This window comes from Pelophylax lessonae, assembly GCF_965119305.1.
Source record: "Pelophylax lessonae genome assembly, chromosome: 8".
In the NCBI taxonomy this organism is placed as follows: Eukaryota; Metazoa; Chordata; class Amphibia; order Anura; family Ranidae; genus Pelophylax; species Pelophylax lessonae.
In genome coordinates this window covers 210,144,572-210,168,947 of record NC_138775.1, presented here as the reverse complement: position 1 = coordinate 210,168,947, position 24,376 = coordinate 210,144,572, and the positions used below count along the sequence as shown (strand labels likewise).

Here is a 24,376-nt window from a genome sequence, read left to right as displayed (position 1 = left end):
CACAAGTGTCTCAGCTGACTGAGATTCTTCCTCCAGATTGGCTGCCGCTGCTGTCAGTCAGCTAGCCAATCAGGAGAGGGGGGGCTGGGCTTCGTGTCTGAATGGACACAGGGAGCTGTGACTTGGCTCGGGTTCCCCCATAGCGAGCTTTTTGCTGTGGGGGCACTGAACAGGAGGAGAGGGACCAAGATCACAGATGAGGGACCCAAGAAAAGGATCCAGGCTGCTCTGTGCAAGTCCACTGCAACAGAGCAGGTAAGTATAAATATGTTTGGTATTTTTATAGGAAAAGAAAAGACTATACAATCGCTTTAACCCCTAACTGTTAGGCATGGCTTCAGCTTTTTTGCCAGTTTCTTAGGCGATGGTCATGTCTGTGCAGTCTCTGCACAAAAACATAGCTAGTGTCTCAATGGTTCCATCTGGGATTAGGAAACTGGCTTTTTCCAGATCAATTTTCTCCCCTCTAACCTTTCCCCCCTCCATGAATCCTCAGTTTTTTGCTAGTGTCCGAATGGTGATGGACCTCTTCTCCTTCATGGAGATAACCGCTTTAGTAATTTATTATTTTTCTTTCAGCTGCAGGGTGCTATACAGGTCCAGGGCTGGAAATCTGGGACTGGCTTTGAGTACTATCAAGGGATTTCAGCCTTAGCAGTTCTTTGTCAGAGAGTGATTGCTTCACAATCGTTGGTGCATTCCTTTGTGCAAGGGGCCATGCATATTATTCCACCTGTTGCCTCCATAGTACCTTAAAGTGGATGTAAGCCCTCACATACGCAGTGAAGTGAACAGCCTCAGATGATACAGAGATTAGACCAATCTCCCTACATACGTTCTACATGTATATCTTCTGTCTTCAGCGTTCTATATTCCTTAGAAAGTGCACATTGCGTTACAAATATTTCTTCCTTTTTCAGCAGTGGGAGGGGAGTCTAGGCATACACTGTGTGTGAGCTGATTGGAGGAAAAGTACCCCCCCATCCACATAGGCAGAGTAATGAATAAACTTGCAGAGCTGTGCTGTGAATAGTCCAGCTCTCTCTGCTTATCCGTCTCTAAGTTCCTTCCTTGACACAAGTTTTCAGCTGCATTTATCTCCGGTGTCTGAGAACTTGACAGAAGTTATTATGGTAATAACAGTGGAACGAAACAACCGAAAGACAAGGGGCTTAGGGCTTTGGAAAGTGATAAGTAAACACTACAAATATGTGCCCAGGTCAGGTATCATAAATGGGGTTTACATCCACATTAACTTAGTACTTTCTGTAGAGCAGGAATCTCCTTTTGAACCCATTTGGGATAATACTTCAGTCATGGTTCCGGTACCGTTACTTCAGATCAGAGTTTCAGAATTGGCTGCTCTTTCCTGTAAGGAACTGTTCCTTGTGTTCCACCATGACAAGGTGGTTCTTTTGGCCTCAGCCAAGTTTTTTTTTACCTAAGGTGGTTTCTTTGTTCCATCCCAGCCAGGATATTGTTACCTTCTGTGTCCAAAGCCTCAGACGCAGAGGGATAAGTCTCCTTACCCCTTGAAAATATGGTTCATGCTGTCAGGTGTTACCTGAAGTCAACTGCTGCAATTCATCAGTTGAATTTCCTCTTTGTGCTTCTTGAAGGCCCAAAGAAGGGTCACACAGCTTCCAAATCTACTATTTCTCTATCGCTCATTGACAGACGTAGTCTTCTTGATTCTCAAGAGCTGGGTTATGTTGTCTCCGCAGGAGTAGGACTAGGCAGAAAGACAAAACGTTCTGGCTCCACCTTAGGGGCAGTCCCTGAGGGTATATCCTCCCTCTCTCTGCTACAGGGAATCAGTTTTTTTTCTGTCTAGTCAGGAGTAAGGACCTAAGTTCCTTGCTGGGATCTTTTGGTCCTGGCAAGACTTTTTTTCTTTAAGAAAAAGACATTTTTTAGGTAGTTTCTCCAGTGTTTTTTCCTGTGAGATCTTCAAGCAAAAATGCCGGACTGGGCGACACTTGTGGTCCCCCAGCCGGCCTACGAGCGCGCGCAGACCATGGCATTGCGCTTGGTCGGCCGCGACATATTCAAGTAAGTATGCGGGGCCGGGCGACGGGCTGGATGTTGAGATCCAGTGGTCACCCCGGTTTCTGCCTACGAGCGCGTGCAGACCAGAGCTCCGCGCTGGGTCGGCCGCGACGGAGTCCCAGTGAAGGGACTGACTTTGCGAGTTAAAAGTCTCGCTTGGACGCCAGGTACCAGAGAGTCGAGGCGTCCACAAACCCCCACCCCGGTGGAGAGGGTATTGTGAAGAGAGGGTGCCTGTCGGTTCGGTATGGTGAGTAAACGTTCCCTTTTTTCCTCATTATGAGGCAGTATATATTATGGGCCCCTCCATATATGGTCAGTATATATCTGATACTTACAAGTCCCCCTTGTAATACAGCAGTGTTTGTGGGAAGTGGACTTGGTTCAAGAGCTAACACTCTACCCAGCAGACTGTAACATTACAGCAGACATAGGAGGTATAATCCTACCTTATGTGCAGTGTATCTCTGTAGATCCATATGTCACCTCTTAGCAGAGTGCAGGTGGATGTGCTGGGAAGACGATATCGGCGGTCCGCCGCCATTTTGCCGTAGACCGTATGCATGTATGTCCTCAGGTCACGCCGGCCGCCATGTTTTTGGAGTCTTATGTCTCTTCTATGGGGGCGGCCATGTTTTGTGAGCCCAGCTACCTCGTGGAGGGCTGGGAACGCCGGAAGGCGTACACAGGGGGCGGAGCCACGCCTTCTACCCGGGAAAAAGCAAACAGCTCCTTCCAGTCTGTGTAAGACAGACGCTGACTGCAGTTGGTTGGAAACTGCACTGCATCGGTTGGTGAGCCTTGGGGGTCCCTCTCTCTCTCTCTGGGATCGAGAAGCAGGTACTCTGAGGGGCGCTATTGCGCTAGGGGGAGACACACAAAAAAAAAAAAAAAAAAAAAGAAAAAGTTTTTTTGTTTTTGCTGGCAAAGGTGTCCTGTATTAACATGGACCCTGCCACTCATGTATCTCCTCCGGATCCCCTCGAGGGGTCTGCGGGATCCTCCAGCACCCCATTGACAATTGAATCATTGTCAGCTATTATGGAAACGTTTGTGTCCCGGGTGGAAGTGGCTTGTCAGGGACAGGGCGCAAGAAAGCGACCCCCGCCTAACCCCTTATTATCTGAAACCTCGGATTCAGACTCTGAGCCTATTTCTGCAGTTGCAGGTACTTCATCTGGGATTGGTGTCTCGGGTCCTGTCTCTTCAGACAGTGAGGAAGATGTTTCGGCATCCGCCATAGCCCGAGAGGAAGCGTTGGTAAACGCACTCATTGTATCTGTTCAAGAGACCTTAAGGTTACAGGGTATTCCATCAGAAATAGCTGAAACTGAGATCCCTTTTGGGACTAAAAAACGCATCAAAGTGGCGAAGGTTTTTCCATTGCCCAAATGTTTTGGCAATCCAATCGAAGAAGAATGGCGTCTGCCAAAACGCACGTTTACTATTTCTAAACGCATTGACAGGCGTTATCCGTTTGAGGAAACCCTTATTAAGAAATGGACAGAACCACCTGTGGTGGATTCACCAATTGCTAGATTGAATAAAGCCACGGTTATTCCTTTAGAAGACGCTCCGTCTTTTAAAGATCCAGTGGATTGCAAGATAGAAGCTATGTCTCGCACCATGTTTTCCTTGATTGGATCAGCTTTCAGACCTATAATAGCTATTGGTCTGGTTTCGCAGTCTGTAACTGAATGGACCAAGTGGTTACGCCAGGACTTAGAAGAAGTCCCTCAGGCGGTATCAGATTTGTTGGAACAAATGATACAGGGGTTACAGTTTGTGTGTGATGCGGCGTTAGACGCCACTCCATTAATGGCGCGAGCATCAGTCTCAGCAGTGGTTCTCAGGCGTACACTGTGGCTAAAAGGTTGGTTAGCCGACCAAGGTTCCAAAAAAGCATTGGCTAATATCCCCTTTTCAGGAGAGCGTCTATTTGGAGCCAACTTAGATGAGATCATTAAGGATCTCACCGGTGGAAAGAGCACCTTTTTACCGCAAAATTTTAAAGGTAGAGGAACTCGTCAAAGACGAGGGCCTTCTTTTTCTGCTCACAAGAGGTTTTTTCGTCCAGCGGGTGAAAAAACTAAGTCCTCCAAAGCTCCTGCAGGAGGCGTCAGGGGTCGTTGGTCGGGCAAGCAAAAGCCCGCCCCCTCCAGACCTGAAGATAAACCATCCAAAGCCTGAAGGTGCGCCCCCACCCATAACTGGGGTGGGGGGACGTCTTCGCCGGTTCCCGGATCCATGGCTTTCCAGAATCCCGGACAAATGGGTTTGCGAAGTCATAAGGTCAGGGTACAAGATCGAGTTTCGATCTCTCCCACCGGCGCGATTCTTCCCTTCCAATATCCGACTATCCTCAGATCGTTTAGAAGATCTGCGGAGAGCAGTCACAGATCTACTACAACAAGGAGTGGTAGTCCACGTTCCTTGGACAGAACGGTTTCAAGGGTTTTATTCAAACCTATTTACAATACCCAGGAAAGAGGGCAAAGTGCGTCCAATTCTGGACTTAAGAGCACTCAATTCTTTCGTCAACATAAGAAGATTCAGAATGGAGTCCATTCGCACGGTAGCAGCCTTCCTGCATCCAGGGGATGTCCTAGCGTCCATAGACATCAAGGACGCCTATCTTCACATTCCCATTTTCGCAGGACATCAGCGTTTTCTACGCTTTTCCGTAGAGGAGAACCACTATCAGTTTGTGGCGTTACCTTTCGGTCTCGCCACGGCTCCGCGGGTCTTCACAAAGGTGTTGGCCCCAATGTTGGCACTTCTGCGCCAAAGAGGTATATCGATTCTAGGTTACCTAGACGATCTTCTGCTTCATGCAGAGTCTCCTCAGACCTTGCTACAAAACATAGAAATTACTATGATTTCTTTACAGGAATTCGGGTGGCTGGTGAACCAGCAAAAGTCATTTCTGGTTCCCACCCAGAGGCTCGAATATCTGGGTCTAATTCTAGACACAGTCAGGACAAGAGTTTTCCTTCCGGTAGGGAAACTCCGAAAGATTCAATCAGCAGTCCAGTTGTTACTGTCCAACAGCTGGTCTTCCCTTCGGACTTGCATGAGGGTTCTGGGGTTGATGGTGGCTTCCTTCGAAGCAGTCCCATTTGCCCAGTCCCATACCCGAATTCTTCAGCAAGAGATTCTTCTCAGATGGAATCGGAATCCGGAATCCCTGGACAATCAGATACGATTGAGCAAACAGACCAGAGAGTCTCTGGTTTGGTGGCTTCGGTCTCCAATGCTCAGCCAGGGAAAGTCATTTCTGCCAATATATTGGACGATAGTGACCACGGATGCCAGTCTATCCGGATGGGGAGGAATTCTTGGTCAGTTATCTGTCCAGGGACTTTGGTCCCCGGAAGAATCCAGGTTACCGATAAATGTATTGGAACTGAGAGCGATCAGACTTTGTCTGATTCACTGGACCGAGCAGCTCCAGGGCAGCCCGGTTCGGATCCAGTCGGACAATGCCACGGCCGTGGCTTATGTCAAATCACCAGGGGGGCACCAAGAGTGTCCGAGCGGCCAAAGAAGTGGCTTGCATTCTTCGCTGGGCGGAACGATTTGTTCCAGCAATCTCTGCGGTGTTCATTCCGGGGGTGGAGAATTGGCAGGCAGATTATCTCAGCCGTCAGACCCTGGATCAGGGGGAATGGTCCCTCCATCCAGACGTTTTTCACCAGTTGTGCCTACGGTGGGGCACCCCGGATGTGGATCTGTTGGCATCACGATTCAACAGGAAAGTTCAGAGATTCGTGGCTCGCTCCCGCGATCCTCTAGCAGAAACCGCAGACGCACTGATCGCCCCGTGGGGGCAATACCAGCTAATATATGCCTTCCCTCCTCTCGCGTTACTGCCAAGACTTCTTCGCAGGATAGAGGAGGAAGGAATCCCAGTAATCCTGGTAGCTCCGGACTGGCCTCGTCGAGCTTGGTACGCCGACATGGTCAGACTGGTGGCGGACGTCCCATGGAGACTTCCTCTCAGGGAGGATCTACTGTCTCAGGGACCGATCTTCCATCCTGCTTTACGATCGCTGGCTTTAACGGCCTGGCTATTGAGACCCAGGTGCTGAAGGACAAAGGTTTGTCAGCTTCAGTTATTCCTACTCTAGTTGAAGCAAGGAAAGCGACTTCCAGAAAGATTTATCATCGCACATGGAAGTCCTACATTGCATGGTGTGAACATTTGGGGTTCCGTCCTCGGTCTTATTCGATTAGTCGAATATTGGCTTTTCTGCAACAAGGGGTTGAGCAGAAACTGGCCTTGAGTACTATCAAGGGTCAGGTCTCAGCATTAGCCATCTTCTTTCAGAAGCCTTTGGCTACTCATTCCTTGGTGCGGAACTTCATCCAGGGGGTGCGACATCTGGCTCCGCCAGTGCACGCGCCGTTACCCCCCTGGGATCTTAATTTAGTGTTGTCGGTTCTTCAGAAACCTCCCTTTGAAGATATTAGGGAGATTCCTCTACCCACGTTGTCCCAGAAGGTGGCCTTCTTGGTGGCTATTACTTCTGCACGCAGGGTGTCAGAACTGGCCGCATTATCTTGTCGTTCACCATATCTGGTGGTTCATAGAGATAAGGTGGTTCTTCGTCCGAATCCATCCTTCCTACCAAAAGTGGTTTCAGAATTTCATCTGAATGAAGAAATTGTATTACCTTCCCTGTGTCCTAAGCCCAGTCATCCTCGGGAGTTTGCTTTACACTCCTTGGATGTGGTCCGGGCGATCAGGGTATACTTGAAAACGACAGACTCGTTTCGCAAGACGGATTCACTTTTTGTGATCCCAGATGGACCCAAAAAGGGGTTGCCTGCATCTGCCGCGACCATTTCCAGATGGATCAGACAGACGGTAGAGCAGGCTTATTCTATTAAGGGTCGGGAGCCCCCGTTCCCTGTTAAGGCGCACTCCACTCGGGCACTTAGTGCGTCATGGGCCTTTCGCCATCAGGCGTCAGTGGTCCAGGTGTGCAAGGCGGCTACCTGGTCGTCGGTGCATACCTTTTCTAAACATTATAAAGTTGATGTAATGGCATCGTCTGATGCCTCATTTGGCCGCAAGGTTTTGCAGGCCGCAATTTGAGGAGACCAGTGGTCTACCTCGAGGGTTTTTTTCCGTTGGAAAATTTTTTTCTTTAGTCTCATTCTTTGTTTATAATGAGCCTTTAAAACTTCTAGTTTGGCACCGGTTGGGCCTTCTAGATTGGATTTGATTTTGTCAATCCCACCCCTCATTTGTGGCACTGCTTCTGGATGTCCCAGCTCTTGAGAATCAAGAAGACTACGTCTGTCAATGAGCGATAGAAAAAAATGGATTTTTGTAAGAACTTACCGTAAAATCCTTTTCTCTTAAGCTCATTGACAGACGTAGTACCCGCCCCTCTATCATTGAGTTGGGTTGGGTTAAATTCTCTGTACTGCTTTAAACAGAACTGATTCCCTGTAGCAGAGAGAGGGAGGATATACCCTCAGGGACTGCCCCTAAGGTGGAGCCAGAACGTTTTGTCTTTCTGCCTAGTCCTACTCCTGCGGAGACAACATAACCCAGCTCTTGAGAATCAAGAAGACTACGTCTGTCAATGAGCTTAAGAGAAAAGGATTTTACGGTAAGTTCTTACAAAAATCCATTTTTCTCTTTCGTTCATTGGCGGACACAGCTCCTGATCTTCCCAAGGCTAAAACAGTAGCCAACCAGGCAACCGGAGCTCAACCAAAACATCTAGAGCCCACCTGAAAAAACAATACACCCTCAAACAGGGATCAGGTTCTCTAAACAGCAGCCTGCCAAATGTTGTGGGCAAAATAGGCATCCGCAGATGCCAACGCATCCACATTATAAAACTTTGAAAGTGTGCACCGACGACCAGGTGGCTGCCTTGCAAACCTGCGTTACTGTTGCCTGATGATGGAAGGCCCAGGAGGCACTAGGCGCCCGAGTAGAGTGGGCCTTGACAGGGAAAGGAGGAACCTGACCCTTGATGGAATAGGCCTGAATAACTGACTGTGATCCATCTGGAAATGGTCACACAGGAAGCGCGGACAACCCTTTTCGAGGCCCATCCGTGAGCACAAATAGTGAGTCTAACTTCCTAAAAGACTCCGTAGCTGCCAAGTACACCCTAACTGCCTGGACCACATCCAAGGCATGCAAGGCAATTTCCTTCAGATGTTTGGGCCTGGAACACAGGGAAGGCAAGACCATGTCTTCATTCAAATGAAAATCAGAGACAATGTGAGCAAGGGAATCTCCCGAAGATTCTCAAGGGAGACTTCTGGAGGAGCGAAAGCACTAAGTTGAGGTCCCAAGGCGGCAACAGAGACCTCACTGAAGGAACCAAATGACGGACACCCTGAAGAAAGGTACGCACCAGGGAGAGTGTGGTCAAGGGTCATTGGAAGACCACCAAAGCCGACATCTGTCCCTTGATGGTACTTGAGGCCAATTTCTGTTCAACCCTTAAACCCCCCCTTCCCCCACTGAAGGAAGGTCAAGACTTTGAGCCACGAGGAGGAGCGAGGATGGACTTCGAGAGAGTCACACCACCCAATGTAGGTCTTCCATGCACTATCATAGATACTCCTAGAAGAAGATTTCCTAGCTTTTAACAGCGTAGGAATCTCAGACTCCAATAAACCTCTAGCCTTTAGCACCTGACGTTCAACAGCCAAGCCGTCAAAGCCAGCAACTGTAAAGCATGATAGAGGATTGATCCTTGGGACTGCAGATCCTCCCTAAGAGGAAGCCGCCGAGGAACATCTGTGACCAGCTGCACCAGATCAGCGTACCAAGCCCGGCTAGGTCAGTCCAAAGCCACAAAGATGACCAGAATCTCTTCTGCCTCGATCCTGTGTAGAAAGCTTAAGATGAGGGGGGGTTGGTGGGGGGAGGCGTAAGTCAGACAATACTGACCCCACGGGGCCACCATTGTGTCTGGCATCTGCCAGAGGATCCAATGACCGAGCCAAAAAACCTCTGCACCTTTCTATTGAGCTGAGATGCCAACAGATAAACCTCTGGGATGCCCCACCGGAGACACAAATGATGAAACCAATCCGAATGGAGGGACTACTCCCTCTGGTCCAAAGACATTGATCGGTAGTCTGGACTCTTCCAGTGTCCAGATCCCCTGAGCAGAATGTATGCAGAGGACGCCTCCCCAGCCGGACAGGCTGGAATCCGTGGTGATCACTGTCCAATACAAGGGGATTAAGGATTTTCATAGACAAAGCACTGGAGAATGAAACCACCATATCGGGGATTCCTTCGTTACCCGGCTCAGCCAGATCTGATTGTCCAGAGACTGCGGAGTCTTGTCCCATTTGGTCAGAATCTCTTTGCATGGACCGTGCAAACGGAGCCTCCTCGAAGGTAGACATCACATGAAAAAGGGGTGCCTGATGGTAAGGAGGGGAACCCGGGGGTTCGACCGTCCCAAGGAGGGGTCCACCTCCACCCCAAAACCATCCAGGTGGAGAGGGGGGGGGACACATCTACCCACTACATCAGGAACCAGATGGGCACCGCTCCAGACAGAACCTCTCATCAAAATGGGGGGGCTGTCGGCCAGGAGGAACACTGCAACTTGTGCCGAGATCCTGTGGTATGTGACCTTGTGAGGCATTGAACTCGCAGGCCAGGCCCCGTCCAGTGGGCTATGTCGCAGCTGACCTAGCGGGGAGCTGAGATCTAAGCGTGTTTGCTGGCAACACTGGGGTGACTGCTGGATCTAGATAATCCAACCCATCGCCCAGTCCAGTAGGTAAATGTAGATCTCGCAGGAAGAACTTTTTTTTTTTCAACTGTTTTTATCTAACAAGAAAAAAATTGCCAGGACCAGAGATCCCAGCAATAAACTAGGTCCTTACTCCTGACTAGGCAGAAAAAAGTACCTATAGCAGAGAGAGAGTATACCCCCTGGGACTGCCCATAGGCATAGCCAGATTCTTTTTCTGCCTAGTGTCCTATTCCTGTAGGGGGCAGTATAACCTAATGGTTATGAAGGTCAGGAGCTGTGTCCGTCAATGAACATCAGAGAAATGGATTTTACGGTAAATCAAAAATCCAATTTTCCTGGTGCATCGGTCAGCTTATTTCTCCAGCCTTATGGTCTGCAGGGGAATGTTCCACCATTTTCGGTGAGGACTTATTCTACAAAGCTTGTTGGTGCTTATTTGTGATTAGGCTTCAATAGCTCAGGTTTGTAGAGTCGATGTATGGTCCTCCGTTCACACTTATACAAAGTTTTACCACGTGGATGTTCAAGCTGCTGAGGATGCCATTTTTTAGGTCGGTGTGAGGTTCTGACATGTTCCTGTTTAGTTATTTGAAGCCTGTTGGCTTGTTCTAGTGTTGTCCTCCTTTCATATTTGTGATTTGGTTATTCTCTACCATAATGGAGATGAGGATATCCTATGTCCTGGGATCTGCGATAAAAGGAAATTGAATTTTTGGTTTACCTGTAAAATCTTTTCCTTGGAGTACATTACAGGGCACAGGGATCCCCCACCCTCTTCCTTTGTAGTGTATGGCTTGCTACAAAAAACTATGCTTAGGTTATGCTAGCAGGGAAATTCCCATCTTTTTTGCCAGTGTGCAGTCACCTAAAGGTGGCAGCATAGCCCCATCGTAATGGAAATTAAGTTAATCTGTGTCCTGTGCAGTAATTCAAAAAAAGGATTTTATAGACAAACCAAGTATTCAGTTTTGTTTTCCAAAGTATTATTTTAACAACCTTAAAGGCCTGATTTTATTTAAACTTCTTTCTTTGGATATTTTTAAGCAGTCAGAACAGTCTTTTGTTTTGTTTTACTGCAAACGCATCCTAAGCAGCACTTTTATTACCTTTACAGATCCAGGATCTCAATGTTGTTCAGAGTAAAGAATACAAGCCAGGTCCAATTGGTAAAGAAAGATCACTTAAAAATCGTAAAGTAAAAGAGGTGCAGCAGTCTGAGCCAGAGTCCCAAGAGAAACCAATGCCAGCCACAGTTTTAACACCAGAACCTGTTCCAACAAAGGAGAGTAAGGTCATACCAGAAGTAACCCCTGAAATCACCAGCATGCTTTCTGTGTCTGCACCAGAATTCGGAGCCAGCACCAAGGTAACAAGTCAAGTCATGTTTTTGTCAGTGTGACTGAAGTGCTACAAAGTATGGAGATTTTCATGCCCTTGTTCTCCCTTGCACGCTTGTTAAAATTGGTCTGCAGATGGTCCTGTCCATGCATACACAAGTTTTGGTCTGAAATATTCCAGTTAATTTCTATGATTACAGGAGCAAGGTGCAAACCCAACATATAGAGCAAGCTATTCTTAGTATAGACATGTATAACTCCCCCCCCCCCCCCCCCCGAGTTGCCCAATAACGTTGCACATGATAATGGCTACGAGAACCATAATAGTTAGACATTGGAAAGCAAATAGCATACCCGAGATCATTGAGGTGGTTTCCTTAGTTAACGAAATACAGGAATGGGAAAGGATCCTGACCTATAGAGATGGAGCAATCAACAAATTTAAAACATCCTGGCAGTTATGGCAATCCAAAGCCCATCAAGGTTAACCCGTTGATATAGTCACTCTCGAGGGGAGTGGGACCCTTTGCTCCCTGGCACATTTTGATCCCTGTAGGGGTGCTTGGGGGGCTGATGGTCCCTCCTTGCTGTTCACGGTTTCAAGCCACAACTCTATACAATTAGCATCTTAGTTGACGACCTGAGCATGGTGATCAATAGAGTAGCAGGAAACTGTTTAACCTCTAAGGCGTATAATATCTTAATGGCTATATAATTGACATATATGACACTGCTGACTGTCTAAATGGCTGTTTACACCCCTTTTTTCTTTTCTTCCCTTTTCCTCCTTGGTATTTCACTCTGACTAAAAATGCTTGATTGTTATTCCTTTGCTATGAGTATATATACCTCTTGTATTTTATACAAACTTATGAATATTATGTATTGCCTTTTACTTTTCTCAATAAAGTTGTTTGAAAACGCCATCTTTTAGTTCTAGGTGTTGCAGGTTGATGGTGTTTTGTAGCCAGTGTTTTAGTGCTACTGCACCTGGTAAAGGTAAAAATCAGTGGGTTACCCATCTTCTGCTAGGTGGTACCAGTAAGGGTAGCGGTTGCACATAATGCTAAGATGACAACTTAAAACACTGTTGGACCACAGACAAGGCTGGAGCTGCTTGAACCAGAAAATGGTGCTTTATACATTCATTTATAGTTTATATGGAAAAAAAAAAAAAAGCTGCTGCTTTTAATTTTCAGATGAGTACGTTTTTTTCATTCAACCAGAAGGTTGAATAAAAAAAACTAACTCTATTTCCCCATTCACACATTCAATGTGGATGGGGGAATCGTCTCTGTTGACTACACAGATCAGTGCTGCAGGCTATAACCTGCACCGCTGATCAAGTAGAAATTTTCCAATGGGGCGGTTGTACAAAAGTTAATGTGTAGATTATCTTCTGTTCACCCCAGTTCCCGTACATGGATTGGAATTTGGCTGGTCCCTTCTAAACCAGCTAAATTTCTTTCCATGTATGGGCAACTTAAATGTGTTTTGAACTGGAATTTAGGTAGGTCTACCTGTTAAATGTCCCACTGGGCTAGTAACTGCATCAGTACTTTAACAAGCTTTGTTCATTTATCTTGTGCTGATTACGAAAAACGGTAGTGATGGTTCCAGAATTACAGTGGGGACATCGCTTCCATTGATCTCTAAGAGGGCATTTCACATCACTTCACAGAACTTTTCTGATCACTTCCTGTTGTATCTTCTAGACCGGAAGTGAAGGGAAATTTCCCCAACTGGAAAGGTTTTAATCCTTTCCAGCTCTATCCACACTAAGAGAACTTTGGCTATACATGCACTTTACTGCAAACAGTAGCATTAGTTTTACTTTGAAGATGTAAAGTAGATTATGCTGTCCGAAGTTTTTGCAGTCCGCTATAGAATGAGAACTTGAGAGCTGTATATCAACATTCCCATTACTCACTTCTTCTTAAAATGCCAGTTGACCAGCTGTCATGCTTCTTCAGGAATTCAAAAAACTGATCTGAAATAAGCATGCAGCTTAGGATTTTACTTTGCTGCAAACTTCTTGGTCAGTGACTCAAAGTATTGGAATTAGTCAGCAAAGAAGCTAGACAACTGCGTTTTCAGGAAGTCAGCAATGGCAGCCTGCTTATTTCCATGTTTACAGGTTTACTTTAATTTGTTTTAATTTTGTGATTGATATTCTTTACTTACACTGTTTTTTTTTTTTTCCTCCTGACAATTTTAGGAGAGTGTAACCGATTATACCAGCCCATCCAATGCCCTTCCGAATACAGCACCTTCAGGAAGTTCTAAAATTGAATCTTCCTTGGTGCCTAATGTAAGTTCTATTTCTGTTCTTCAGTATCTTATCTCAGATGCGCACTTGTCTCTTAATAGTTTTGATACAAACACATTTACTTTAGATTTTCATTCAGTTTAAGTGAACTGTTCTATCATTTTTGCCACAGTACAAAATGTGAGTAGTGAAGTTTTTGTTCATTGGTTTTCAGGTACCTCTTCCTCATACTCTTCCTCTGTCTCGGAGGGAGACTCTTCAGCAGACCTCAGGCCTAACGCCTGTATCACCTGCTACTGTTGACCTCACGCTAAAGGTATGTTCTAGAACTCTGCTGCATTGAGCTGCACGGTAATTTAAATAGTGAGGAAAATGTTTTGACATTTTTGTGGGGTTCAATCATCCTACTGGATTAAAAAAAAAAAAAGAATCTTGATGCTTGACAGCATGTAAGAAACTACTTGTTTTTTGACAGCGGTCACAAAAGCTAAATTCTAAATTGATCAATGTATGTTAGAAGTTGGATACATTGTGTTTTTATTCTAAACGTTATACATTACTCTGGATCTTTTTGTTATGGATGAAAAACCTAACTCCTAGCTTTTCCTAAAAATTAATAGCTATCCATCGTACACTGTATAAAAAAAAAAAAAAAAAAAAAAATCTGTGTATTTACTTTTTTCTTATCTGGTTCAGTCACGTGATCCTGCAGCACAGGCTCCACTATCATTGAGTGGCTGCAGATGCGAGGAGGGTGGGCCGTGGGAGCCTATAGGTGATAACAATGGCTATAAAGTCTTAAAGCCACAATGAGCGCTCACTCACATAGGGAGCCAAAGCTGCAAAATCACGGTACCAGTTTAAAATGGATAAGTACGCAGATTATTTTATATATATATATATATATATATATATATATATATATATATATATATATATATATATATATATATATATATATATATATATATATATATATATATATATATATAAAAAATAATATACACACACAGGATATGTGAGGGGAAGGGATCTTTTTAAGCATAGTTAACTGTAGCCATCTAGAAAATGCCACATACAGTCTTTAACTTTCACTGTCTTAAAATATTTAAAGCGTAACTTTAGTCAGAAAATTAAGTCCTGCTAGATCACTTTAGGCTGGCACATTTTGCAGGTAAAGCATTAAAAATAAGTGTCTATAATTTTTAAAATCCAGTAATACAGTGTCTCACCCTGCTCTGCACATGCTCAGTTGCTCTCGATTTTTAGGCGCTGTGCCGAATTTGTAGAGACCGATCCACTGACAGCCTAGATATTTACTCCTGTTCAGAGCTTTGGGCTTCAGCAAAATGGCAGTCTCCAGCAAGAAGAAACCATAACAAAGCTGGAGACAATTTACAGCATGCACTAATTTTAGTAGTATTTTTATTAATGTGGAATGTACGTTTCTTGCTAAAGAACTTTATTTCTATAACGTTATCAATAAGATTCCACTTTAAGAATGTAAAGCTATCTGGATTTACAGTGGAATTGAGATCATGGTCTAGAGCAGTGTTTCTCAACTCCGGTCCTCAGGGCACACTAACAGGCCAGGTTTGCAAGATATCTGAATTACATCACAGGTGATATCATTTGCTGCTCAGTGATTGCAGTATTCTAGTCTGCATCTCCCCAAGGCAATACTTAAAATCTGGCCTGTTAGTGTGCCTTGAGGACCGGAGTTGAGAAACACTGGTCTAGAGCAGTGGTCTCCAAACTATGGCCCTCCAGTTGTTAAGGAACTACATTTCCCATCATGTCTGTGAATGTCAGAGTTTTAGAATGTCTGATTGAATGTGTAGTTACGCAACAGCTGGAGGGGCATAATTTGGAGATCCCTGGTCTAGAGTAGAGGATTCAGGGACAATTGCTGCTCCCATTTACCTGGTCTGTAAATGTAAATTTGCTGTGGATGGACAATGTGGGCATTTTAGTGGCTAAACTGTATGCACACTCAAGACCACCTTCATACAATGGCCACACCTTCCCCTGCTGCCCTCTGTGGACTGTAAGTTTTCTTTGGAAACTATACATCACTTTAAATACAAAGGCTTAGCATTTACAGGTAATGTCAACATTTCACAATATAATTGGGCATCAGAAATATAAATGTATTGCGGAGGGAGGGGAGACTGCATATCAGGTTTTAATGCGGAGCAGGATTAAATTATTTGTAGCTGACTTAAGCCCTTGGTGGTTTAAAAATTACTGTTAACGTTGCTTGAAATGTAGCAAGCCTCTATGGATTGTTAAATTTTCATTTTCCGCAGATGGAGTCAGCTCGCAAAGCATGGGAGAACTCCCCGAGTGTTGCAGAGAAAGGATCCCCCATCACTTCTGCTGCGCCTCCCACTAGTACATCGGCAGTGGGAGCCCCCACTAATGGCAACAATGGAGTTGTGGGGGTGTCTACAAATGGTGGCAGTTCTGGTCCCCCTCCATCAAGCAGCGTACCCTACAATTCCTTTTCCAGTTCCTCTATGCCTCCCATCCCAGTAGCTTCAGTAACCCCAACAACTTCTTTGTCAGGTAGGTAATTGTTCAGATTTATTTGTTTTTTGTTCATCTAGACTTAATCCTGTAACATTTCTCTCACTGAAAATGTTGTTTCTTTTTTACCTTCCTCTGTAGGAGCTGGAACATATACCACCTCCTCACTTAGCACAAAAACCACCACAACATCTGACCCCCCAAATATCTGCAAGGTGAAGCCACAGCAACTTCAGAGCAGCAACAGCATGCCCTCTGCTAGTCACTTTTCTCAGCTCAGCTGTATGCCATCACTCATGGCTCAGCAGCAGAGTCAGCAAGTGTATGTCTCTCAGTCTGCAGCTGGTATGTTCAATTCATTTAAATGTAAGCATGAGAAAGAAATTGACTTGAAAGACAATGATGCATAAATGTACTGTTTGATTAATACAGGCATTGTTTTAGGACTAGACAGATCCCATGGGCCTGGAAAGCAATGCACATGCCAAATAAAAAAAGTTGCTTGCATGCAACTTTGTATAGTTTCTATGTCATTAGTAGCATGTTCCAGGTCAGTCTAAAGCTTAGTACAGACAGTACAATCTATATACTGAAGGGCCCACCTGACTAGGTACAGATAGGTTTCATTGGTCCTTGTTGTACAGTTTTGGTAATTCTAAAGTTGATTGTGCAGTCAGATGGTAATATATTCAATGATCTCTAGGCAGCCTATTGGGTCCTGGACTACACTGCCTTCCTTCTGATCGCTACATAGGGTTTTACCCGTTGTTTTTGTTTTCAATCTAAGTTTGTAATGAAAAATAAGTGCCCGCACTCCTTCTTTTTTAAAATAATACTATTGAAGTTAAAGCGGAGTTCCAGCCTTTTCACTCACCTGTCCAACGGTCCAGCGATACGGCCGCCCGAAGCCTCGATCCTCTCCCTCTGGTCTCGGCTGGGCCGGCATCACTGCTGTGGGCACCCGGCTGTGACAGTTTACGGCTTCACAGCCGGGTACCCACTGCGCATGCGAGAGTCGCGCTGCGCGTCTTGATTGGCCGGCAATCTTCTGGGACCTCTGACATGTCTCAGAAGATTTCAGGGAGGGAGGGGGAGAGGAGAACGTCCGTTCAGGGCGCCGCGGCGCTCCGGGCGGAAGTGGGAGCGGGTACCTGTCAAAACTAGGGACCCGCTCCCCCCCAAAAAAAAATGACATGCCAAATGTGACATGTCAGGGGGTTAGAATACCTAAAGCGGAAGTTCCACTTTTGGGTGGAACTCCGCTTTAATTTCCTCCCATTGAGAAAGTGAGGTTTATATATATATGTTGCCTAATTTTTTTATGGATGACCAAAAAACTGTCAGAGCTCATCTTCATCTGAAATCATCCCTTCTCTTTCCCAGTTTTTCCATTACTTAATATACCCATGCCAACTTGAGACCGCCTCACTGGCATAAACTCCTCTTCCTGCACCTTTTTTACCATCGCCTCAAGCTACCAGTGAACTCACCCACAGATAAGCGGAAAGCAGGGGAGGTAGAGGGAAGGCAGAATCCAAAGGAAATCCAAAAGCTAGGGCACGAAGTAGAAGAAAAGCCAAGTCTGAATTGGATCCAGAACAAGCCCAGGGAAAACACTAAAGTCCCAAAAACTGCCACTAGATAAGCCAAATGATCCCAACTGTACAATGCCAGACAGACATTTTTTAGGTTGGGAATTGTACATTATGAATTATTTGTTATGTTGAGGTTTGTGTGTATATATAATAATAATAATATATTTATGCTCAGATTTTTCTCAAAAATTTTATTCATTTTCCTGTGGAGAAGGTCCAACAGCACAAATTCCAGCATTCTATATGGACACAAGTCACCTATTTAATACACAGCATGCACGCTTGGCTCCCCCAACTTTAACACAGCAGCAAGGATTCCAGCCTGGACTCTCACAGGTGAGCATGTTATCAACTTTCACCTAGTAGTTGGCTTTGAGATTTGAATATATTTAGAGCTTTGACAATCAAAAAAAAAAAAACATCATCTCAGTGTTAGTATAGCACAATTTTCCATTTGTTAGCCGCATGACTTTGCAGCTCTGTAATTGAATTCTGCGATTTTACCTGTCTAGAGTTTTCATGGTTTTGTTTCATGGGGGTCCTTGTTGTTAAAGTGGAACTACAGCCCAAGAATGCTATTTTAACCACTTAAGCCCCGGAAGATTTTACACCCTTCCCGACCAGGGCCTATTTTGCGATTCGGCACTGCGGGACTTAACGGACAATTGCGCGGTCGTGCGACGCTGTACTTAAATGAAATTGACGTCCTTTTTTTCCCACTGACGTCCTTTTTTTTTCCCACAAACAGCTTTCTTTTGGTGGTATTTGATCACCTGTGCGATTTTTTTTTTTTTTTTTTTTTTTTTTTTTTTTGATCATGCGCTATAAACAAAGAGCGTCAATTTTGCAAAAATAACAATATTTTTCACTTTTTTTTTTTTATATGAAATTCCCCCCAAAAAAATGTAAAAATCTAAATTTTTTAACATTGTCGGCCAATTTGTTTTATGCTACATATGTTTGGTAAAAAAAATCGCAAAAAGCGTATTTTGATTGGTTTGCGCAAAAGTTATCGCGTTTACGAAGGGAAAGCTTTTTTTTTTTTTTTTTTAACGAGTAATGGCGGCGATCTGCGTTTTTTTTTTTTTTTTTGCGGCGGACATATCGGACCCTTGACTGACATTTTTGACACTTTTGGGGTTACCAGTGACATTACTGCAGTAATCAGTGCTATACATATGCACTGTTACTGTAAAAATGACACTGGCAGTGAAGGGGTTAACTGTATTGGAGAGGGAGGGGTTAAGTGTGTCCTAGGGGCGTGCTTCTAACTGTGATTGGACATGGCTACTGGTGTAAGAACAGAGATCAGCGGTCCTACATAGTAGAACCGTCTGATCTCCATTCTTACACAGGGAAGAATGACAGGCGGCTTTGTTTACATCAGCTGCCTGCCTTTCTTCCGGTGTCACAGATGATCGCGAGTGCCGGGCGGACATCGGGTCCGCTGGGCACACGCAGGGGGGGGGGGGGGTTCGTGGCCGCGCGGGAGCGCGCCTTCGGCGACGCGTGCTCGCTCCCTAGAAGCCTCACAGGCTAGCGACGTAGTACCACATGACCCCCTGAAGAAGTCATGTGGCCGTGACGTAACGATTGAAATACACACATTAATTGCGCAAGAGTACAACACTTTATACATAGATTAGGGATAAACCTATGCGCTAAAATTGGGTATAAGACGTGCCAGATATGAGGAAGGAGTTGATAGATATAGAAGACTGTGGAACACCACGGATAGAGCAGCCAATTTAGTAGTGTATTTTATAAAGTAAAGTCAGTAAGTCAGTGCTCAGCTCCTTTAAAGCGATGGACCACTCAGAATAAATAAAAAATGGAGAGTTGATGATCAGTGGCAAATGCAGATCAAAGTACTTATACACAAGGTGAATAAGCCAAGGAGGATAAAACACTTAAAATGATGTATGTGCCAACATTAAAAACGGATCGTGGACATAATTCAAATATTAAAAGAAGTGTCAGAAAAGCATAATAATAAAAGTGTAGAATAAATGAGTGATAATAAATACTGATGACTAAAAAGGTAACAATGATGTAATCTTCTATAGGCAAAAGATATAGTTACTAAAAAAATAATTCTATAACAGTGATGCCAACTATTTGTAGACAAGTGATAAAGTGATGTATCAAAGGTGATAAAAGGATAAAATGAAGTAAAAAATCTCTTTAGAATATATGACAGTGATTCAGCTTCTTATGATGATCATAAAATCAAAATCCAGTGATAGAAAGCATATATAAAGAATCTATAAATCCCGTATACTAAATAAAAGTGCTTAGTCTAAAACGTAGTGTTGTGAAGTCCATAAGAGATATTCAAACAATTAATTTAAGTGAGAAAAGTGCTATAGTGCTGGATAAGGTGCAAAAAGTCCATAAGAAAGTCTTCTAACAGGTAGTTGCAGTGAATAAGGTGCTCAAAGATCCAATCTAAAAAATCAGGTGACTAGAAAGGTGAGATGCAGCTTCCGATAACAGCCAGGTGCGTGGGTAGGTGAGCTAACAATCCAACATTAGGTGAAATGGCCGCTCACCTCCATTTACACTCAAAAGAGCGTTTAGATGTAATCTTTTCACGTCTCAGACCTCTCAATCTTCTCCAACAGATGTAATATTTATATCTCCCTATCCTTATGCAGTTTAGTCGGGGTAGGTATCAAACAAATCCCAGCACAGATATATCATAAATTATTTCCTTATTCAAATGATCTCCTTATTACCCCACAATATTTCTATAATTCACTCCAATTGGGATACAAGAGAGAAACTCTCATAGTGTAGTAATTCAAGGGTAAACTTTAATAAAACAATGCAGGTCACTTACATTAAGGCAAGAAACAGTGCGCGGACTAACACTAAGCCGCCGATGCGGTGAACTCCGATACTTCCGGTCTCGGCCGTAGACCGGAAGTGACGTCAATACGGCTTTTCGCTGACGCGTTGCGCTACAACTACAAGCGTTACTTGAAAGAATATAGCGTAGCTCAGACTGATACTCTTTTGTTCCAGGCATGAGATAGGAAAGTCTCGTCTCGCATCTGGAAACAGTGCTGTGTACTGTATGTAGCCTCAGCTACATACAGTTTATTCAGCACATCCAGCAGCCGCACATGATAGTAAAGCCCTAGTATACACAGGCATTCGGGCAGGTTTTTATCGAACCGGCCGACATTCAGCCTGTGTGTATGGTAGCCATGTAACTAGCAGCCAACCGCCTCCCGATTAGCGCTATCAACCAATGGCTGGTGGGTGGGGTGTCCCCGCCCCCCTGTCAGAACACAATAGAACAGCAGGAGAGATTGCTGTACTAACATTGGATTTGTTACATTGGCTCCGACCGGAGCTGTCAGTGAAAACTAGTGGTGTGTGTACTAGGCTTTAGTTGTTTTGGCCAGCTTGTGTGTACTAGGCTTTAGGAACAGTTTTTTTTTTTTTTTTTTTTTTGGGCCAGCATGGCCGTAATCTTTTTAAACAAAAGCTGGAGCTCAGCTTTAATATATCCCACTCACTTTCAGGTGCCATTATAACAAGATAAATAATGTTCACTTGTCAGTGGTCATAATGTTATGGCTGATCTGTGTGTATGTATACACTGTAAAAAAAAAAAAAAAAAATTGCATATTTTCTTTTTAAGTATCGAAGAGTTTTTATTAAAGTGGCCAAACGATACTATATGATCATGGTTACCCGCCTAGGAGCATCGGTAGGAGTATAGTATTGGTTGAACTAGATAGACTAATGTCTTTTTTTTCAACCTAAACTAACTACTGTGTATCCAGAAAGTATTCACAGCGCTTCGCCTTCTCCACATTTTATGTTACAGCCTTATTCCAAAATGGATTAAATTCATTATTTTCCTCAAAATTCTACAAACAATACCCCATAATGACAACGTGAAATAAGTTTGTTTGAAATCTTTGCAAATTTATTAAAAATAAGGAAACAAAATCCCATGTACATAAGTATTCACAGCCTTTGCTATGACACTGAAAATTGAGCTCAGGTGCATCCTGTTTCCACTGATCATCCTTGAGATGTTTCTACAACTTGATTGGAGTCCTCCTGTGGTAAATTCATTTGATTAGAAAGGCACACACCTGTCTATAAAAGGTCCACCGTTAACAGTGCATGTCAGAGCACAAACTAAGCCATATATTCCAACGAATTGTCTGTAGACTTCGTAGACAGGATTGTATCGATGCACAGATCTGGAGAAGGGTACAGAAATTTTTCTGCAGCATCCAAGGTCCCAATGGACACAGTGGCTTCCATCATCCGTAAATGGAAGAAGTTTGAAACCACCAGGACTCTTCCTAGAGCAGGCCGCCTGGCCAAACTGAACAATCAGGGGAAAAGGGCCTTAGGGAGGTGACCAAGAACTCGGTCTCTCTGATAGAGCTTTAGGCCTGTATGGTAGAGTGGCCAGATGGAAGCCACTCCTCAGTAAAAACACATGATAGCCCACCTGGAGTTTTCCAAAAGGCACCTGAAGGACTCTCAGACCCTGAGAAACAAAATTCTCTGGTCTGATGAAACAGATTGAACCCTTTGGCCTGAATGGCAGGTGTCATGTCTGGAGGAAACCAGGCACCGCTTATCACCTGGCCAATACCATCCCGACAGTGAAGCATGGTGGTGGCCGCATCATGTAGTGGGGATGTTTTTCAGTGGCAGGAACTGGGAGACTAGTCAGGATTGAGGGAAAGATGAATGCAACAATGTACACAAACATCCTTGATGAAATCTGCTCCAGAGCGCTCTGGACCTCAGACTGGGGTGAAAGTTCATCTTCCAACATACAATGACCCTAAACATACAGCCAAGATAACAAAGGAGTGGCTACGGTCAACTCTGTGAATGTCCTTGAGTGGCCCAGACTTGAATCACCATCATACTCAAAATGACTTGAGGCTGTAATTGGTGCTAAAAGTGCTTCAACAAAGTATTGAGCAAAGGCTATAAATGTGTACATGTGATTTTTGTTTGTTTGTTTTTTTTAATAAATTTGCAAAGATTTTAAACCAACTTCTTTCACATTGTCGTCATGGGGTATTGTTTGTAGAATTTTGAGGAATATAATGAATTTAATACATTTTGGTATCAGGCTGTAACATAACAAAATGTGGAAAAAGTGAAGCGCTGTAAATATTTTCTGGATGCACTGTAGATGTAACAAGAGATGACAATCTCACAAAAAGTAAATTGATGGCAATCTGTTTAATACGGGTCTGGGAGGTAAAGATGCTCAAATACAGTAGGCATAGTTAACATAGGTTTAGCTGGTACCACACCTGTTTTTGCCAGATGTATTTCACTTTGAAATCCTCATCAAAAAGTACATTTACATGCATTGCAACAAGCATTTCTAATCTCATTTGTTTAAAATACCGAATTGCCAACCAAATCCCTTAAAATGTATGCTTTAGGGAACATTGAAGCCCTGTATTAAGAAGATCTACCTAGGGGTACAAAGATCTTTCCAAACAAATAATTTTGTTTTGAAAATGATTTGTTTGAATTTATCGTTTCATATAACACAGTGCTGCTTTTTCTTGTAGCAACATATTCTATGGATAGGATGGGGTTTCTTCAACTGGGTGACTATGCAGTATATGACTTGGGTTATTGATGTTTACTGTTCATTCTTCTAGATTCCTATACCTATATATGCTCCTCTGCAAGGACAGCATCAAGCGCAGCTTGGTCTAGGACCTGCTCCCGCGGTTTCTCAAGCTCAAGAATTGTTTACTCCTTCTCTGCAACCTTACAGGTAGGACCAAAAGTTTGTATTGGACAAAACAATCCTGCACAATTTTACAATGCATCTTAAAAAAAATCTGCTCTATAACTTTTTTTTTTTTAATATGGGGAGGGGCAAAATGGCTTCTATTTGCCTGACTGCCGCACACTGTTCTCTTTCACTAATAATATAGCGAGTGGATATTTGACATTTAAGATTTTGAACCAAAGTCTACTGCTTTTCTTCTCTTCACTGACCACCAGCTCTTATGCATCTTACGGGTTTTACCTTAATACTTGTCCCCTGTTATCTTGATACTGGACTTCGTTTATAAGAAAAATTGTCAACGGTTTGTTCCACTTGGCAACCCATCAGATTCAAACTATTTAGCCGTTGTTTCTCAGGACAAGTTTTTACTCTTAAAGCGGAGTTCCACCCAAAAATTGAACTCCGCTATTTTGCTTCCTCCCTCCGGTGCCACATTTGGCACCTTTCAGTGGGGAACAGGTACCCCTTTTTGACAGGAATCTCTTCTCCTCTTCCGGGACACCGCGCCGCGGCTGTCCGTCCTTGAAGTTCGGCCCCCTCCTCCTTCCAACGCCGCTGAGCCAATAGGAATGCGCAGCGCGTTTCACGCATGCGCTGTAGGTACAAGGCTTCACCGGCAATGGCAGGGGCAGCACCCAACATCGCTGGACTCCAGGACAGGTATGTGTCGACATCCCTGGACTCCAGGACAGGTATGTGTCGACATCGCTGGACTCCAGGACAGGTAAATGTCAAAATATTCAAAGTCAGCAGCTACAGTATGTGTAGCTGCTGACTTAATTTTTGGAGGGGAAGGTGGAATTCCGCTTTAAGGCAGCTTAGACAGCGAAAAACTTTGTTTTCCTGCGCTGTTTAATAGGTAAGGCTTCTTGTGTGTTGGTGTTCAGAGGAGGATTAGAAATATGTTTGATCCCATGTAATCCTGATCTGTTTGCAGCTGTAAGCTTCTAGCCCTGGAACACAGCCATTTTCACTAGGTCGTGTGTCAAAAGATATCATCTCTCTGAACACTGATCTCAAACACCCAGCCAGGTTCT

General features: G+C 44.2%; 1 protein-coding gene across 10 annotated transcripts in view; it reads left to right on the top strand.

Moving 5' to 3' along the window:
• PRRC2C (proline rich coiled-coil 2C) overlaps positions 1 to 24,376 on the top strand; it is a 138,955-nt gene that overhangs the window by 94,137 nt on the left and 20,442 nt on the right. For 5 of the 10 annotated variants that reach the window (XM_082266566.1, XM_082266564.1, XM_082266572.1 and 2 more), the window contains exons 12-18: positions 10,918 to 11,169; positions 13,359 to 13,451; positions 13,624 to 13,725; positions 15,719 to 15,977; positions 16,080 to 16,304; positions 17,748 to 17,869; positions 23,203 to 23,321. In XM_082266566.1, the coding sequence (XP_082122692.1) occupies positions 10,918 to 11,169; positions 13,359 to 13,451; positions 13,624 to 13,725; positions 15,719 to 15,977; positions 16,080 to 16,304; positions 17,748 to 17,869; positions 23,203 to 23,321 (1,172 nt within the window). Of the gene's footprint in view, positions 1 to 10,917; positions 11,170 to 13,358; positions 13,452 to 13,623; positions 13,726 to 15,718; positions 15,978 to 16,079; positions 16,305 to 17,744; positions 17,870 to 23,202; positions 23,322 to 24,376 lie in introns of all 10 variants that reach the window. The other 5 variants (XM_082266568.1, XM_082266571.1, XM_082266565.1 and 2 more) reach the window with 2 other exon arrangements.